Genomic DNA, 17,413 nt, shown 5'->3' with positions numbered 1-17,413 from the left:
CATAGCGGCACATTGAGATCAGGGGAAGGAGACGCGCCCTGCGGCACCACCCACCACCACCACCAATGCACGGAGATCCCTCTCGGTCTAGCCTTTGCTGACCGTCGTTTGCGCGCAAGAGGAACGAACAACTCGCGGATCTGGGTGTGCGCTATGAGCCCCTCGCGCTATACACGGGGCGGGCGGGGACGACGATCGAATTGAGAGCGCCGTTGCTGACCCGTCCTTCCATATATAGGTTCTTCCAAGATGAACGTGCACGTACATACGAGCATGAATGCAAATACACACATATTATATATGTGTTCATATACTAATACCTATGTGTGCATGTATTCCGCATTGCTTACGGAATACGTGTGCGTATCGTAGATTTCGCCCACGGTCTCCCCCCCTCCCCCCCCCCGGCCAGGGGTCGACAAGGGCCTCGTGGGGTCTAGCCATGCCGTGAACCATTGCACATAAACAGCGGTCGTTTCGATTTCCCAGCAGCAGGAACACCTAGTAGGTATCTACCTACCTACCTACCTACTTACCTATGAGTACGTGGTAGCACAAAACACGCGCATCCAGGGAACAGGGCCTAAGGCCTGACTTACCATTTCGTCGAACTCGCTCAGACCCCCCCGGCGCGGCTTGCTCAACCGACGAGACGACGACGACGATGGCACGTTGTCGTTCGGCGACGGCGCTAAGCTAACGTGACCTCGACACGATGTGCGTATTCTCCGCGTTCGGGGGGCTGCGAAGCCATCTGATAGCCCAGACATACGTGCATTGGGGGGGGGGGGGGGAAGGAATACGTGCGTGGATGATAGGTAGATAAATACACACATAGATACATCAGGTAGTTCGCCCTGGAATGACGGCTGCGCCTGTCCTCGTGATCTCGTGCAATCCGCCGGTCGCCTCGTTAGGGGACCCGGGCTAGCGATTGATTGTACCATGTTTGGCGGTATACAGGTGCCTAAGGTTCTCTTCCTACCCCTAGAATATTTACGTCAGGTAATACTCATAGACGCTATATTACACGTTGTCGCAGACGCTTACGCTTACGCTTATGCTTCCTGCTGGGAGTGGAGGCGGGGACGGAACGTCGAACCGTCGCGGTGCTATCACCACATAGCACGTAACCTATCTAATCTATATCTCTACCTATCTATCGCGAGTGCCCCTTGCAGCTTTTTCCCCTTGCATATGCTGTCACGCCTCGAGTGGCTGTCCAACCACCCACCACCGTATGTATGTACGTATGTATATATGAATGTAAGATTCGCATGAGGGATCCAGAGAGGTAGGTAGGTACCTAATGTAGGCAGGTACAAGAATATTAATTGCCCTTCATGCCGACCATCATCTCATGTGAGGTTCCTCGGAACGGACAGGTATGTGTCTCTCCCGCGTGTAGGCTCCATACCTAATTTGAAATAAATGCCCAACATTTGCCTACCACGACAGCCTCCATCCCAACTTAGGCGTTCCGTCCCTCTTCCATTTCGCTCTCTTCATTTAACCCGGTGCCACCACTCTCTGCAGTGGACTCGCCCAGCCCGTCAGGCAAAAGGGGGGGAGGATATATATATTTATACCTACCTACCGCCAATGCGGCCCAGACGAAACCATCCCCCCCCCCCCCTTCTCCGCCGCGAGGAAGAAGACGAAAAATAGATATCTCCTGACAGGAATTTAAAATAAAAACGAAGCCCTCGCCGATGCACTCGTGTCGCCTCCCACCCTACAACTCCTCCCACTTTGCATACTGAGAGGCTCGGGAACGCAGCGCCCGAGGGCAAGCGCTGGGGACGGGACAGGCGCCCCACCCGACGACGCGGTCCCTGCGGCGCTACGGCAAGGTACCCGAGGCGCGCGATCAGGTGGTTGGCGCGGACGCCGTACAACCGCTCTCATTTATCGTGCGTGTGATTAGGGGTACGAAAGAGGGAAGAGATGGGATGAGAGATTCGGGAACGAAGAACAGAAAGAGAACCAAAAAAACACCAAGAGAGCGAAGACGATCCTTTTTTTTTTTTAAAAAGGAAAGGAGAGGGGGCCGAAAAATAAATAAAATAGAGACAGAGGGGGCAGAAAATCGAAGCGAAGGGAATCAACAGAAGTCGTCACGGGCTTGAACTCTTTCATCGGGGCCCTTCTCTCTTTTCCTCTTCCTCTATTTACTCTCGGTTGGTTGCATCTGCCCGCCTCCTCTGCTCTACTCTCTAATACCTACCTACACTACCTGCTTCTACCTACACGCGAACGTAGGCATGTCCACCTATCCACAGATGTCTCTGTCCACGCCCATGTATACAGGCACCTCTTCGCCGCGGGTGGACTCAGCGGGCTATATAGGTAAGTATAGTACACCTCGGACCTGGACCGCAGAACCGGTCCGAACCAAGCCCACCCTAAACCCGGACCTGCAAATACGTTTTCTATTTTATTTTCGTTTTTTTTATTAAGATTGGATCTTGGCGGTTAGTCCGGTATAATTAGACATACTAGTATCAGCAGACACAGCGCCATCTTGCCTGCCTGCCTACCCGCCTACGTAACCTGTAGCCTGCCTGCCCACATGCCAGCCTATCCTCACGGCCGTCGCAATCCCCAAACCACACACCTGACCACGCTTGAGCCTCTCTGTACTCATTCTAAATCTCACCGGATGCCTCTCTTCCCCTCGCTCGCTTACGCGGCCGGACCCAACCAGCCAGTCCAGCCCAGCCGCGCCGCCCCTATCGCGCGTTCCGCGGAGGCCTTCCTCTCTCGGGCGTCGCACGCGCCGCAGCCCCAGCCCTAAACTAACCAGCTTACCAGCCGACGGTAGGGGTAGGGGGGGGGGGGGGGCGCAGAAGCATCGATGCGTCCTTCCATTCTTCCATCTCCCCTTGCGCAGAGCCGCCCCCAGCGACCCGGGGCCGCATGAATCATGCAGCGCGCGCGCCGTTTCACCTCCTTCGCGAAGGAAACCCCCCTTCTTCCCCCCTCCCCCGCCGAGAGAGAGAGAGAGAGGGAAACGAGGGGCGAGACGAAACAGGAGAAGAAGAAGAAGAAGAAGAAGGAAAGAAGGAAAAGAGAAACAGGCAAGGCGAGGCGAGGGGAAGGGGAAGGGGCAGCAAGTAGGTAGGTAGGTAGGTACTGTACGGATCTGCACGCCTTGCCCGGCGCCTGCCCCCCGGCCCAGGCCCAGGCCCAGTCCGCTCGAGGATCTTAGATGGCCGCGTGGGCCTACGTTTGCATAGACGTATACGCGGCACATACACACCTGCACACTTGCACATGTACTGGAGTCGGGTCAGCGAGACGAGCGTGTGTTGAGCTACGCACCTACGTAGGTAGGTAGAGGGGGGAGGGCGGGGGCAGAGCGTCTACGTAGACAGCAGGAGACAGCTCGAGAAGAAATTGGGGGAGGGGGGGGTAAGAGACGAGAGGGAAGAGACGCGCCGGCCGGCTCGCCTCCGGCCTAGCCCGTGAAGCAAGTCCCGTCGAGAGGCGACATCAACACACGCCGCCCGTCGATAGCGTCCTTCGGAAACCCCGTTTCGTTGGCTGCCTTTCTACGGAGTAGCCGCGAGCTGCCCCGGCTGCCTGGGCGACGTTACGGGAGGCACCTGAGCAAGATCTACGCGCGTTAGGTACATAGGTATAACTTCGGCCGCTTGCCGATCCGGTTCCGTCCGTGAAACAACCCCCCCTCCCCACTCCTCTCTCTCTCTCTCTCTCTCTCTCTTCCTCTCTACCCTTCTCCTCGTCTTCTCCGTGCCCATATATCCCCTCTCAACACGCCACCCCGACATCCCACGCCGCTTCCGTCTTCCCATCGGCCTCGTGCGTGACGTCACGGCAAACGGCCCACGCCCGCGCCCATCTGTGCCGGCAGCCGCGGGACTCACGGTTTGCAGCGTCCCATGAAGCGGGGGTACAAGCAGGTGGTGCGGACGGTATGCTGGTTGGCGATCCAGGCGAGGAAGCGCTCGAGGCCGAGGCCGTATCCGCCGTGAGGCGAGGTGCCGTACCTTGCCGAGAGTTAGTTTCTTGCCCTCGTGATGGATCACGGCCGTCGTCATCACCATTGGGGGGCGGGGGATCTTTCTAGACTTACTTGCGCTGATCGGTGTACCAGTAGTAATCCTTGGCGTCGATGCCCTGCCTCTTGTACGCGTCGAGCAGCTCCTGGTAGCCCTCCATCCTCATGCTGCCGCCGACGATCTCGCCGACACCCGGCATTAGGCAGTCCACGCTCTCGGTCACGCGCAGGTCCGACGGGTCCTTCTTCATGTAGAACGCCTTGATCTCGACGGGGAAGTGCGTCAGGAAGATAGGCCGGTTGATGATGTCGGTCATCCGGCGCTCGGCCGCCTCGGCGATGTCGTCCCCGAACACGTGCGGGTTGCCCTCCTCGTTGGGGATCGGGGGGTCCTGGGCGTTGAGCCAGTCGATCGCGTCCGAGTACTTCATGCGCAGGAACGGCCGAGACGGCTTCTCGAACGTAGGGTTGAGGTCCTTGAGGTGTGCTGCGGTGGCTGGGTCGGCCAGGACGATGTCGATAACACGGCAGATGACCTCCTCCAGGTGATCCAGCAGCTCGCCGAAGTTGATGTAATCCAACTCGGCCTCGATATGGGTGTACTCGGAAAGGTGGCGGCGCGTCAAGCTCTTCTCCGCGCGGAAGGACTTCTCGATGCAGTAGACGTCTCCTAGGCTAGGCAGGACGGTCTCGAGATAGAGCTGGGACGACTGGGTGAGATAGGCGGTCTCGTCGTAGTAAGGGGCGCTGAAAAGCGTGGCCCCGCCCTCGACCTGGGTCTGCACCAGGGCGGGCGGCGAGACCTTGGTGAGCTGCAGGTCGTCGTAGACCTTCTGGAACGCGCGTTCTACCGCGGCCCGGATCTTCATGATGGCGGACGCGTTCTCGCCTCGCAGGACCAGGTGTCGGTTGTCGAGCATCAGCGCATCCCACTGGTTCTGGGACGCCGAAACCTTGTTGGTGATGGCATCCTCGTCGCTCGGGGACGCGCCGAGGACCTCGTAATAGTCGACGTGCAGCTCGCGGTCGTCGGGGGCCGTCTGGCCGGGAGGCACCTTGCGCATCTCGCCGTACAAGGCGAGCGAGGTGCCCTGGGCGAAGGTTAGGGCGTCGTAGGTCTTTGTGAGGTCGCCAGCGGCCAGGATGCACTGCAGCTGGCCGTAGCCATCGACCAGGGTGATGAAGGTAGCCTGCTTCTGGGGTCGCAGGCGGTGAATCCTCCCGAAGACCTTGACTCGGGTGCCCTTCTTGTCGCCGTCCCCGAGCTCGATATCCTTGCGGTTGATCTTGATCCTGACGGCCTCGGGTAGCGACGCATCCTGCTTCAGCACCACCTTCTTGGCCGCCTCGAGGTTCTGCTGCCTCTGCTTCTTCTGCTCCTCCTCGACAGCAGCCGCCTGCAGCTGCTTCTGGACCTTCTTCTTGTGCGCGTCCAGGGCGTTCTGGGCCTTCTTTGCGGCGCTCTTGGCAGGCTCCTTCCACAGCAGGCGGGCGGAAGGGTCGTCGTCGGGGCCGATAGGGCCGGTGACAGAGGCTCGAGACAGGTAGTGGGGGGTGGGCTTCTCGAAGTTCTGGATGTAGGCGTAAGGCAGGGACTTGTAGGGCTTGAGTTCAGAGCCGTCGGCGGTGTCGTCGTCCTTGCCTGCGTCGGTGTCGATGTAGCACTTTTCGTCGTTCTTGACCCTCTGGGCCAACTCCTCGACGGCAGCCATGGTGGCGCTACGCGGGATAAGGGCGAGGCTGCGTCTCCGAAGGCGGAATGTCGCGTAGGCGTGGGCAGGTCGGTTGTATGAATGTGGGCGAGAGAAAAGGAAGCTGGTCTCGATTGGGGTGGAATTGATGGTGGGGGAAAGGTGACTGGTTGGTGGGGTTTTCTCCCTTATCAACCAGAAAAGTCACCGGCGAAACGACTTAGCTACCGGCTGGCTCGTGTAGGATCCCTCACAATGCTAGCTTCTTCTTCTTCGTCCTGTTCCTCTGACAGCCGACCGATAGCGAGAGGTAGCAAATATATACGTATAGGTTGTGGGCATTTCCAGATTGCTGCGGGAAACGTCGAACCCGAATGGAATCTGAAACTGACTGTTTGACTCGTTGACTCACCTGCTCCTGTGTAATTATACGACAATGCCTCTCTTATCTTTCCTTACCTAAGGAAAACCCCCCTTATCAGCATATTACCCGGCATTGACTTATCTCGTCTCTGTCGTCGGCGCACTCGGCTCCCTCCCGAAATCGAACCTCCCAACTTCAGCACTTTCTATTGTTAGATGTTATTGATAAGATAGGTATTAATGATGATAATAATGAACTCAGGATTGCCCACCCCAATTGATACCTTGACCTTTGTATCGCCCACGTCCCTTGCCTACACGACTTGAGCAGGACGTGCAATCCGCGTCCGGTCCGTCGAAAGACGCGAGGAAGCCTTAGATGTAGGTCGGTGCGCAGCAAGATCGCAGCAAGCACCCAGGGACCGGGACCAGGCGGTACAGCCCCGGCCGGCCCACCGGGTCTATCCGTCCTCGTCCGCCACATACCCGGCCAGTTTCGCAACCGCCGAAAAACTGCGGCCCCGCACTCCGAGGGCGATAGAGAAGAGGCGGACGGCGTCAGCCATGCAAGCGGATATGTCGGTCTAGCGAATCGTTGAGGACGTCGTGGAGAGGGCGACTGCGCCGACGTTTGATCGGGTCGGCTTGTCGGATCAGGGAGCTATTCACTGACCCGGGTCTCTCGAATGGTACGGAGTCCGAGGTAAAGGGTCACAAAACAGTTGGCGAAGAGAAGCCAGCAACTCTGAGGAACAGGAACGGGATCGCAGTATAGGATCCGGCCGGCTTTTTGTATAACCCCCCCGACGGGGGACTTACCGGGTCAAAAGCTGAACTAGAGTCACACTTAAGAGGCCGACGCGGAATCAAGGCTGATATGGAACGGTGGGGAATCATGGCTTAAGGGGGAAGGTTAGCCCATCCAGCTTTCAATCGTGCATAGTTCAGTCTCCTTTTATAACTACAAGTAAATTACGACACAGCCGGCCGGCTCTTTAACCCGCCAACGCACCCCCTATTCTCGCCCCATATAGCCAGACAGACATATCTCATAGCTCGTCTCGCCCGCCCTTTCCGATCTTCTCCCCGGCCCCTAGCGCCGCGGGGGCCCTCTCGCGATCCCGCACGCCGCGCTTGACCATGCTGGTGAGCAGCTCGTAGACGACCTGGGCGGCGGCGAGCGCGGTCTCCTCGCCGGGGCCCTGGTAGGCCGGCGCGACCTCGACCACGTCGGCGCCCACCACGTTCAGCCCCTCGAGGCCGCGCAGCACCCGGATCAGCTCGCGCGTCGTCCACCCGCCCGGCTCCGGCGTCCCCGTTCCGGGAGCGAACGCCGGGTCCAGCACGTCGATGTCCACCGACAGGTACACCGGGTCCTCGGTCCCGAGCGCCTCCAGGATCCGCGCCGTCACGCCCCGCACCCCGCCGCGCCCCGCCGCCGCGTCCGGGTCGTCTACCTCGTCCGCCTCGATCCGCACCCAGTTCTGCGCCGTGTCGTCCTCGTAGTCCCCAAAGTCGCTGCCCGAGAGCCGCGTGCGCAGGCCCGCGTGCACGCTCGGCCGCGTGTCCTCCTTGGTACCGCTCCCGCGGGTGGCGTTGGGCCCAGTGCCGCCCACGATCAGGCCCTCGCGCCCCGCGAGCCAGAACATGGACCCGTGGTTGAAGCTGGCCTGCTCCGAGGCCCAGTGGCTCGGGTACTTGTTCGGGTGCCAGGTGTCGAGGTGGGCGTCGAAATGCAGCACGCGGATGGGCTGCCCGTACACGGCGTTGAGCGCGCGCAGTGCCGGCAGCGATAGGCTGTGGTCGCCGCCAAGCGTGATGAGCTTCGGCTTCGGCCACCACGCAGGCGGCGGTGATGGTGCGGACCCCTCCCCCCCGTCGTCGGATGCGACGGCGGGCGCCCGGCCTCCCAGCTCCGTGAGTGCCGCCGTCATCTGCTGAATCGCCACCGCGTTGTCGAACGGTGAGACCGGTATGTCGCCGCAGTCGAGGATCCGCGCCCAGCTCTGGTACGGGTTGAACCCGGCCCGCGCGTTGAAGCCCCGGAAGGACGTCTGCCGCGCCGAGGCTGCGCGGATCGCGCGGGGCCCGAAGCGGGCGCCTGCATTTAGGGAAGAGAGGCAGGAGTCCCTCGTTAGCGCGGCGGATGGCTGGGTGGCAAGTAGTATACGAAACATATGCAGGGCAGGGGTGTCTAAGAAAATAAGGGATAGGCGAGCTGGCGGATAAGGAGACCGACTCACCAGGACGATAGCTGACGGCGGTGTCGAATGGGGCGCCTATGATGCCGATGTCGAACGGCTCGCTCGGGGTCGTGAGGCACTTATAGTACTGTAGATGGGCGAACGTGGTGATGCCGGTAAAACCAAACTGCGTGTGCGAACATGTTTAGCCGTTGGTCTACACATGTGTGTAGAGTGGTCTGGCAGCGAGTGGCTCATTGCCGGAGTACCCCTTATTTGGAGGGGTTGTTGCCTTGGCCACGTAGCTACGCCAACACAGGGGCATTGTGAGGATGACGATCTGGGCCTCGACGACTTACTTCGGCCCCCCACTTCCTCTCTAGTTCGTCGAGTTCCTCCTGGCTCCATTTCCGAACCGGGTGGTCGTGATCATGGCCACCACAGGCTCGAACGAGTGCCGGGCCGCAGCTCAAAGCGAGCCAGATAAACCCATTCGTCCGCATTGCCCCGTCGAAAGGAGTTTCAGGGCCCTTCCGGAGTGAATAAAACCGTTCCTTATCTTGTACGTATAGAGGGAAGGGAGAGGGGCGATTTTGTGGCGCCGGACGGAGGAGTCGGTTTGTCCGGCGAGACACGACGTGGATGCGGGGTATGGATCGGCAAGGATCGTAGGACGGTTATCTACGGGGTTGGACGGCTCGGTATATCTTCGCTTCTCGGAGGTCTCTTTCTCGCTCGACTATTTGTAGGTAAAAGAAGAGAGAGAAAGAGAACCAATAAACAGTATGAAGCCGAAGACGAATGATAAGTTGAACAGCAGGTTTTGTATCATAGGTTAGACCGGCTGATAGATAGCAAACCCCCCTCGTCTCCCCCGTCCGCGCTATTAGAGGCGACTCGAGTCATGGCCGGAACGATCCGGCTATATCCACCTTATCTCAACCAATGTAGTTGTCCTCATACCCCACACCGGAGCGGAGTGTAGTGCTGAGTAGTGGAGATGCTGAGTGAATTCGATAGATAGGCCCGTTCCGGCGCCGGCGGGCTGTGGGAAGGGGGACAGAGAGCGAACCAGAAGCGAAGAAATGCACTCGAGACCGCCCCCCCCCCCCCAGCACCATCACTCCGAGCGAGTTGATTCGTTGCCATTCCAGACCAGTTGAAAGACATCGGTCCCATGTGCGTACATATGCAATGTAGGTCTGTCTGTATGTCCGCATATATGTGCATGCGTAGTGACATGAACCCCGGCTCCGGGGGAGAGCAGTTCAGGTTTCTCTTGCAGCAGCCTGTGTGTTCGCCGATCTGGCGATATTCATGTGTTTCCGCGACGGCCTGCTTGCCTGGATACCCGCGCTCTCTGGGAGTCTTGCGTCTATCGAGCACATACTCACCTTCTACGCGTCCCTATCCATGTGCGTACTATATGTGCATATCCGCCCTAGCCCTCCAATCACCGAACCGACGCAGCGCCTCTCAGCAGTCGATTGGCCAGGGTGACCTTACCTTGCTCCCTCTCGCTCCCCGATACCCTCTATAATGGCTCGTCGATATATCCATAGAGTAATACGCGAAGGCGCGGGAGGATGGACGAATGAGCGAGCGAGGCAGGGAGTGAGCGAGGGGGGAAACGGGTCAGAAACGAAGCCGCCCTAACGAGGGTGAGAGACAAGAGGGAATGGAGGGGAGAGTAGAGACGGGAGAGCAAAAGTAAGAAGACGAGAAGAAGAAATCATTCAACATGGCAAGCCCCCACGTCTCAACTTTCGACGCCTCACCATGTGGTGAGGGCGCGCATCGCCTGATAAACGAGGCGCCATCTGCAGGGCCTGGGATCATGGCGTCTTTCTCTCACCTTACTTGCGACCGAGCTACCTCTCATATTAACGAGTGCGTGGCCAGCTGTCTCGACCCTCGACCCCGATCCCGACCTAGGGCTGCTGCTGGATCTCTCTCTGCGCGTAGGCGTAGCGTGGCGGCGCCGAGCTCCGCACTGCCCCCGCCTCTCTCTAATATACCTAGGTAGTTGGCCGGAACTAGGACGGATAGGCACGGTGGATGGGCGCGGAACGGAGGGGAGCGAGAGGGAGCGGTGGACGGGCACCTAGAGGTTTATTCACTGAGGCCGTGAGATGGGAGGGGGAAGGAGGAAGAAGGAAGAAGGCGGAGAATAAGAAGGATAGCAATAGAGGTGTAATAATGATATAATCTTTACCTACATCTTCGGACCTACAGGTTGGTACCTAGGTACCTAGGCACCCTCCCCTGCCGGTAGAGGTACATCCGACACGGCGCCGTGCCTATCTGCGTCCTCCCAACTCCTAATCCGCTACAGATCAGATCCGACAGAGACATCTGAGCCTTGGATAGATTGCCTACCTAGGTAGGTCAGACCACTCTGTGAGTACGTAGGCGCATACATGTTATATATGAGTATGCATTCGTATGTGCATACGTATATGCATACATGCATGCATGCCTAGGTACATACATGCATACCTACGTTGCCGCATAGAGCGCACGGCGCGGCGAGTACACAACCCGGGCGACGAGAGTGTGGACGACTTGACTCAGTAGCACTCGGCAAATACCTCCCTGCATGCCGCAGCCCAACACCCTATAGATTCGTATGTATATACCTATATATATATATATATATATATAACCTATTGTAGCTGTTTCCCATAGCTTCTTGATGGGCTCCCTCCCGTTGCCCGTCGGCGTTCCGCACCCCTCGTCCGTCCTCGTCCTCGCCCTCCTCTTAGCTCGACGGCACAGTGCCGTCGTGCCTACCAAAGGTTGGTACTTATCCTACCCGCCACTGGCGTCACTGCCCGCCACCGCACCCACGGCTCCTCTCCGTCGAAGCCGGCCGATCCCACCAGCCACTCTTCAGCCAGCTGTCCCAGCCGGCCAATCTGGCGAACCCAGCCCGGTTTACGCGTGTTCCCCTCGCGGACTCGGGCTTCTCCACGTTTCCCGCTTACCCGCCTTACATAACATACTTAGGTAGGAGGTAGGTAGGTTAGGAGAGGTAGTAGGTAAGGTAGGTCGGTACCTAGGTAGTATTTAGCCGAGGCGGCCGGCCAGACAACACAAATAGGGAAGAGGTAAGTTGGGCTGACTGAAAGTAGACACGCCCGGACGCATGTGTGTGTGTCTGGATGTCCGGATCTGCCCAATGTAGGCGCTGCGGTATGTAGGAGGCATGCAATGTGCATGTATGTGACCACCTAGCTCCAGCAACCTACCTATAGCTTATGGGGGACCTAGCATACGTGCCTCCCGCGGTAATTGGCCCCGGACGCCTACGATGTAAACACGATAGCTACCTTAGGTACCTAACCTACAGGTACCTACCTACATACATACCTATGTACATACCTCCCAAGATATGTCATGCGGCAGTCTGTATGTATGTAGGTTAGGCAGAGGTAGGTGGGCATGCATGTCTATATGTACCTGACTCGTCCACTCAACTTGCCTACCTACCTTATACATACGCACCCTAGACATCTCGTGTATGTCGACCGGGAGAAGGCTAAGCTAGCTGCAGCGTCTGCTGACCGACCTAGTAAATGCCTATCAAATTAGAGGGGACGTCGTGGTCTTTATATCCGGCAACTGAAGGGGGTCCCTAAAAAAAGGCGCCCGTCCTTAACCGCCGCACCTGGCTTTGGGGGACGGCACGGCACCTCCCCCCCCCCCCTCTTTCGGGAAGCTCAAGTAGCATTATTACTGGACGTGTTTGCACCCGTCACGCAGCCAGCTTTGCTTGCTCGCCGACTCTTCGCGCGCTCCATGTGTACGGGACAGGATATATTGCGTAGACTTGTTGGCTCGTCTAGTAATTACCTAGGTAGTATGCTGGGTTTGCCATCGGAACCTACATACATACTCGAGACTCGGCGGCTACGGCATCGGAAGGGCCCGGAGTGGGGGAGGAAGAGGGACATATGTTATCCATCGCCAATGTTTCCTTCCTCATCCGGAGTTCTGCAGAAGCGTGGTGGGAAAAAAAAACACCACGAGACTGGGACGCTCCAACAAACGCACATGGAGAAGCCCACGAGACGGGATGGGATAACGACCACTTACAACCGGGTCCAGGCACGAGATTAAACCACGCACGAGGGGCCCCCTTCTAAGCGGTCGGTCACATGACGATGAGAACGGGAAGACGATCAAATCAATTCCGGTGCACTCTCTGATCGCCAAACAATCCTGTCAGAGAATCCTGCCAGCATTCGCGAATTCCCTTCCAAACCCCGGCTGCTAGAAAGTAGTACGAAAAAGAGAAATCCGAATTGGAGGGTGAATTTGGCTTGAAGGTTCTTCACGTCCGGGAAAAAAAAAAAAAAAACCAGTTTCGGAACACCAACTCTCAATCGGGTATTGAATCTGCCCCCCCCCCCCCCCCATCGCCCACGTTGGTGTATTTCTGTCCGTGCCGCCCGACCTCGAGAACTTCCTCCTGGGCCGTAAAGTAAGGGGCGCCGTGCCCAAACAAACTTGATACGCGCGCAGCCTCGCGGGAGCATTTCTCTGGCCGCCCCAATGATCGCTTCCCTGCTGCGGTAGGCTTCCGCGTCTCGATTCATTCTGAATCCCATCCCACTTGCGGCCGTCACAAGCGTAGATGTCTTAAAAATGTTCGTCCGTTACAACAGTGCAGATGTGGAAGAGGTCCGAGAATGACAGGCCCATATACCTCTCAATCTTGCGGGAATCCGTGACAGCGCTCGATGAACGAGGGTGTGTTGTGTACTGTTGTTACCCGCCACGGCCGGGTTCGGCTCAGAGCACCAAGCACTTATGGTCGCGTTTCTTCTTCTGCGGAGGCGGCTCTAGCGCGGCGACGATGGCCTGGGAGATAGTTAGAGCTCGCGTATCGACAACCGACCCCGTATTAGGGGAAGAGTGGAGGGTTGCGAACCTCATCGAATACGTCCTTAAGCTTGTACTGGGTCAGGGCGCTGCATTCGACGTATTTGACAGCGCCGAGCTCCTTAGCCATCCGTTCCCCGTCCTCTTTGCGCACCGGTTGCATCTTCTGCTTAGAAAGTTTCTCCCGGACGCTGGGATCGTCTCTTAAATCTGTCTGCGTGCCGACGATGAGGCAGGGTACACCGGGACAGTGATGGTGGACTTCGGGGAACCACTTCTCTCGGACGTTCTCAAACGAGGCGGGCGACGTGACACTGAAGCAGACTAGGAAGACGTCGGTTTGCGGGTATGAAAGGGGGCGTAAACGGTCGTAATCCTCCTGACCGGCGGTATCGAACAACCCAAGCGTGTAAGGCTCGTCTCCTATCCTATACGGGCGATCATGTCAGTCCTCCTCCCCCTGGAACATCGACCTCAACTCGGAATGCCAAGACGGGGACGTCTAATCGATCATCGGTCCAGGCAGAGCTCGTCGGAGACGCAGACGATGAAGGCATTGGGAGAGTATTATGTCTATTTCGGCCGGGGCTGCATCGAGACTCACATAACCGTAACGGCATAGTTATCAAAGACCGTAGGTACGTATTCAGAGGGGAATTTGTTGGTCGTGTAGCTAATGAGTAAACACGTCTTGCCAACAGCACCGTCTCCGACGACCACGCACCTATACGTTATTAAAGAACGGCATTAGCACTGGATCTACCCGCATACGATCATTGCACGCTGTTTGACGGGAGAAGGTAGGAAATGACGCGTGATTGACGCTTCACAGTAGCGTGAAATGGGGGTGTCCATGAAACATGGTGGACTGCATGGCTTGGAGACATATCATGCAATGGCGCGCATACTATCGTAGCTAGAGGGTGGATTGGGGGGGGGGGGGGGGGGGGGTGTGGATGGGTAGGTTAGGTGGCAGATATATCGATAGATAGGGGAGGAGACTGGGATTAGAACGGAGAATGATGCAAGTTTGCAGCAGACAAAGGGAGGGGAGGAGAGAGACGGTGGCAACTGGAAGACTGAGAGAGAGACTGACTTGATCGTGGCGACCACCATGTTGACTGGCTTAAAGTGCTCCTTCGTAGGAGCGGATGCGAAATGGTGATGCTCTCCGATTAGACCACCTCTCTGTTTTTTTCCCCTTATCGCAAGCAGGAGGCTTGTAAAAGTCGGCAGGTATCGGCCGGTCTGCCTCGCAAGGCCAAGCAGAGAATAGAGAGAGGGAAAGGAAAAAAAAGGACAATAATAAATAATAATAAGAATTAAAAACAAGAAAAAGAAAAAAGAAGGCAGAGGGGTTACTGGGGCCGTAGAGGGACAATGGGACAATGTCTCTCCTCGGTAGGTGGGCAGCGGCGGTGAAGGTGGACAAGACTATAGCGACTCGGCGGAAGAGAGGTGCAACACTATCACAAAGGAGAACTGGGAGGTGTATGGGGGTTGAAGAGGAGCCGGGCGAGTGCGAGATGAGGTTGAAGAGGGAGAAGGAAAAAAAGTAAGGTAGTCTTATGGGTAGTTGTGGCGGTTTGTATGTGAGATGAGCGGAAGAGTGAAAGGCGACGGGACAGGGGAGACAAGGGACTAGAGCTTGACGGGATTGGCAGAGACCATCCAGAGGGAGAAGGAGGGAGAAGGAGAGGCAGGATATTAGGGCGTAGGTAGCAATGTATGTAGTGGACAGAGATCGTAGGTTGATTACGCAGATTGTGTGTAGAGAGAGAGATTAGAGAGATTGATGGATGGATTAGTCGATGGAAGGTCGAGGTGGTGTCTATGGATATGTGTAATACGCAGGTATCAGCTACCTAACAGCGCCAAGATATGCACCTATGTATGTACTGACCGGCGTTATGCACATAGGCAGGTGCTGTATGTGTGCTCGTCGGTGGTACCGCATGTAGCCAGGGCAGGTAGCTGGGCGGGAAAAAAAGGGCTCCAGGTTGTCTGCATGGTTGGCTGGACGAGTGGACTCAGACAGCGGATCGGCGAGGTCGCTGGCAGCTGGCAGCGGCAGCGGCAGCGCAAGAGGCGGAGAGGCAGGTTACCTAATTGCATACGCCTGCTGCGGTATGTTGGGAGGTATGTACCTCCGACGAGTAACGTAGGTAGGAGGCAGGTACTGTAGTATGGGTTCGTATAGGGGGTCGGGCGGGTTAAGAGGTACCTTAAAAAGGAGAGGTTCTCATGATAGGAGGCGCCTATGGTGCGCTGCCTATTGAATGCTGTGCCAGTTTTACATACATTGGGAAGTCCCTCCTAACAGGCTCTCGGAGGATTGCATAATAAGCCCAGCGTACCTAGCGTAGTAAGTACCTAAGGTAAGGAGGAGGTAAGTAGGTACCTACATAACATAACATGACACAGCACAACACAACACAACCTGACATTAAAAGGTTAGGGAGGTACGTAGCCTTGGGGAGGTACAAGCAGGCAGGGGAAATGGGCAAGAGACCGCAGCACTGCGCTGGTGAGTTAAATAAGGTACCTTGCACGTAGAGTACATACCTCTGCCTGCCTGCTGGGCATCCACACCCCGGCACCCAGAGCCCGGGACGAGTACCTGATGTGGGGCACATCATTTCGACACAGGTACGAATACCTCCTAGAGGCATATACCTGATAGGTGGGTATGTCTGTCCTGGCTGGGACTAGGTTGGATCAATGGAACCTTCAATGCAGACTTTACACCTAATGCATACCTATCTATGAAATATGCCCCCGATCCTCTATGAGTACAGCACCTCTACAGGCCTGCCTCAGGTGTCCAAGGGTCAAGTTCTCCCCACCGGGTCCTCGAGGACAGAGGCACATACCTACCTAGGTACCTCCTACCTACCTAAGGTACCTATAAAAGCAGAGAATCTCCTTACGGGCAGTTAGGGTGCGTTCTTACCTGGGAGGTGCCTCTTAATGTAGGCAGGTACTTTGGTAGGCAGTAGGAGCCTATGCTAGCGGTGGCAGGGGGGCTACTAATGCTAACCTTCTAGCCTGCTTTGCAGGTACCTCACAGCTAGAGGTACTTCGTCTACACTCACAGGTACATGTTGTGCCTCCTAAGAGGTCGGTAAGTTGGTGCAACCGCTTTTGACCTCAAAGATCTCACCAATCCGGATGTACGGCGCAACAAAGACCTACCCTCAGTAGACGTGTAGAGGTACCAAGGCGCTCCCCAGCAGTGCTGGGATATACCTCACCTCCCAAACTCACAGGTACAACCCGAGCAGAAATCTCCTAAGGTAACTTCGCCCCATATCCCGAGCATGGGCCCGGAGAGAGAAAGTACTTATAGGTACCGGTGGATATACCTAGGTACCTCTTAGGTAGGTATGCACTGAGTGAGGTATGGAAAGGGTTCAGGGAAGGTCTCTGTGGACATTGCAGGTTGAGTACTCGAGGTTCCTCTCAGCGCTGCCTTCGATAGCTGCCTCAGGCACCGACTAATACACATAGATACCCATGTACTGCATGCAACAGGGCATCAATCGCACCTATTTAGGGCAGAAGCCCCACACCAACCCTCCGGTGTCAAGGTACCTAGGTACATGCTTATGTTGCTAGTTCCCTATTTACGTAGATGACGGGGATGCATTGCCTAGGCCTGTCTGTGTGTGCATAGTGTATGTGTAGGTATAAAGGGGGATATGCAAATAAGGAGCAATGCACCGGATTACCTACATACACTCGCATCTTTCCGTCACCCATCACACCACAAGTGATAGGGCAGACTGAGACTCGATCAACTTCTCCCGCACCCTGGATGATGTTGGTTGGCGATTCCCCATGCATGTCGGGGAAGATCGAGCAATTAGTAATGGTAGCGGCGCATGGGAATTAAATAACCGCGTTTTACCTGCCCTGTACAGAAAAGAGAGAAGGGATGGCGGCATGGAATTTAATCGCCTGAATCTCGGGCTATAATAGATTTTACTATCATCCGTGGCTCTTATAACTGCTCTGGATTAGGCAGGTATCGGAGTAGGAGAGAGGAAGACCAAACAAGAGGCGGAGGGGAAGAAAAAAAAAGAGAAAAGGGAAAGGAAAAAAGAAGGGGAAAAACGGTGCTCTGACCAAATTATGCACAATGCGCAATGGGTTTGAAGCTTCCATCGGCGCCTCGACGAGATCCGGGAAATCAACCAGAAGCCGGGCGACCAGGGGGACTATTCCGTAGGAACGGTAGAGGCACTGGTGCACGACCAAACATA

General features: G+C 56.6%; 3 protein-coding genes across 3 annotated transcripts; all 3 read right to left on the bottom strand.

Annotated features, from left to right (window-relative positions):
* Positions 1–3,582: 3,582 nt before the first annotated feature.
* On the bottom strand, positions 3,583–6,005 carry GGS23DRAFT_51947 (asparaginyl-tRNA synthetase). The gene is made up of 2 exons (XM_051514635.1): positions 4,100–6,005; positions 3,583–4,013 (listed from the first exon to the last, which is right to left on the bottom strand). The coding sequence occupies exons 1-2, from the start codon at positions 5,734–5,736 to the stop codon at positions 3,887–3,889; spliced, it is 1,764 nt and encodes a 587-aa protein (XP_051371790.1). The 5' UTR covers positions 5,737–6,005; the 3' UTR covers positions 3,583–3,886.
* An 839-nt stretch (positions 6,006–6,844) lies between these two features.
* On the bottom strand, positions 6,845–8,991 carry GGS23DRAFT_51928 (Arginase/deacetylase). The gene is made up of 3 exons (XM_051514633.1): positions 8,621–8,991; positions 8,322–8,448; positions 6,845–8,179 (listed from the first exon to the last, which is right to left on the bottom strand). The coding sequence occupies exons 1-3, from the start codon at positions 8,762–8,764 to the stop codon at positions 7,128–7,130; spliced, it is 1,323 nt and encodes a 440-aa protein (XP_051371789.1). The 5' UTR covers positions 8,765–8,991; the 3' UTR covers positions 6,845–7,127.
* A 3,687-nt stretch (positions 8,992–12,678) lies between these two features.
* On the bottom strand, positions 12,679–14,980 carry GGS23DRAFT_568122 (cell division control protein 42). The gene is made up of 4 exons (XM_051516380.1): positions 14,245–14,980; positions 13,753–13,872; positions 13,198–13,576; positions 12,679–13,127 (listed from the first exon to the last, which is right to left on the bottom strand). Exons 1-4 carry the CDS (start codon positions 14,262–14,264, stop codon positions 13,059–13,061), a joined length of 588 nt encoding a protein of 195 aa, XP_051371788.1. The 5' UTR covers positions 14,265–14,980; the 3' UTR covers positions 12,679–13,058.
* Between the last annotated feature and the right edge of the window lie 2,433 nt (positions 14,981–17,413).

Source organism: Durotheca rogersii (assembly GCF_024521655.1).
Source record: "Durotheca rogersii strain YMJ 92031201 chromosome Unknown GGS23scaffold_10, whole genome shotgun sequence".
NCBI classification, from domain to species: domain Eukaryota; kingdom Fungi; phylum Ascomycota; class Sordariomycetes; order Xylariales; family Xylariaceae; genus Durotheca; species Durotheca rogersii.
This window is presented reverse-complemented; position numbering and strand designations above follow the sequence as displayed.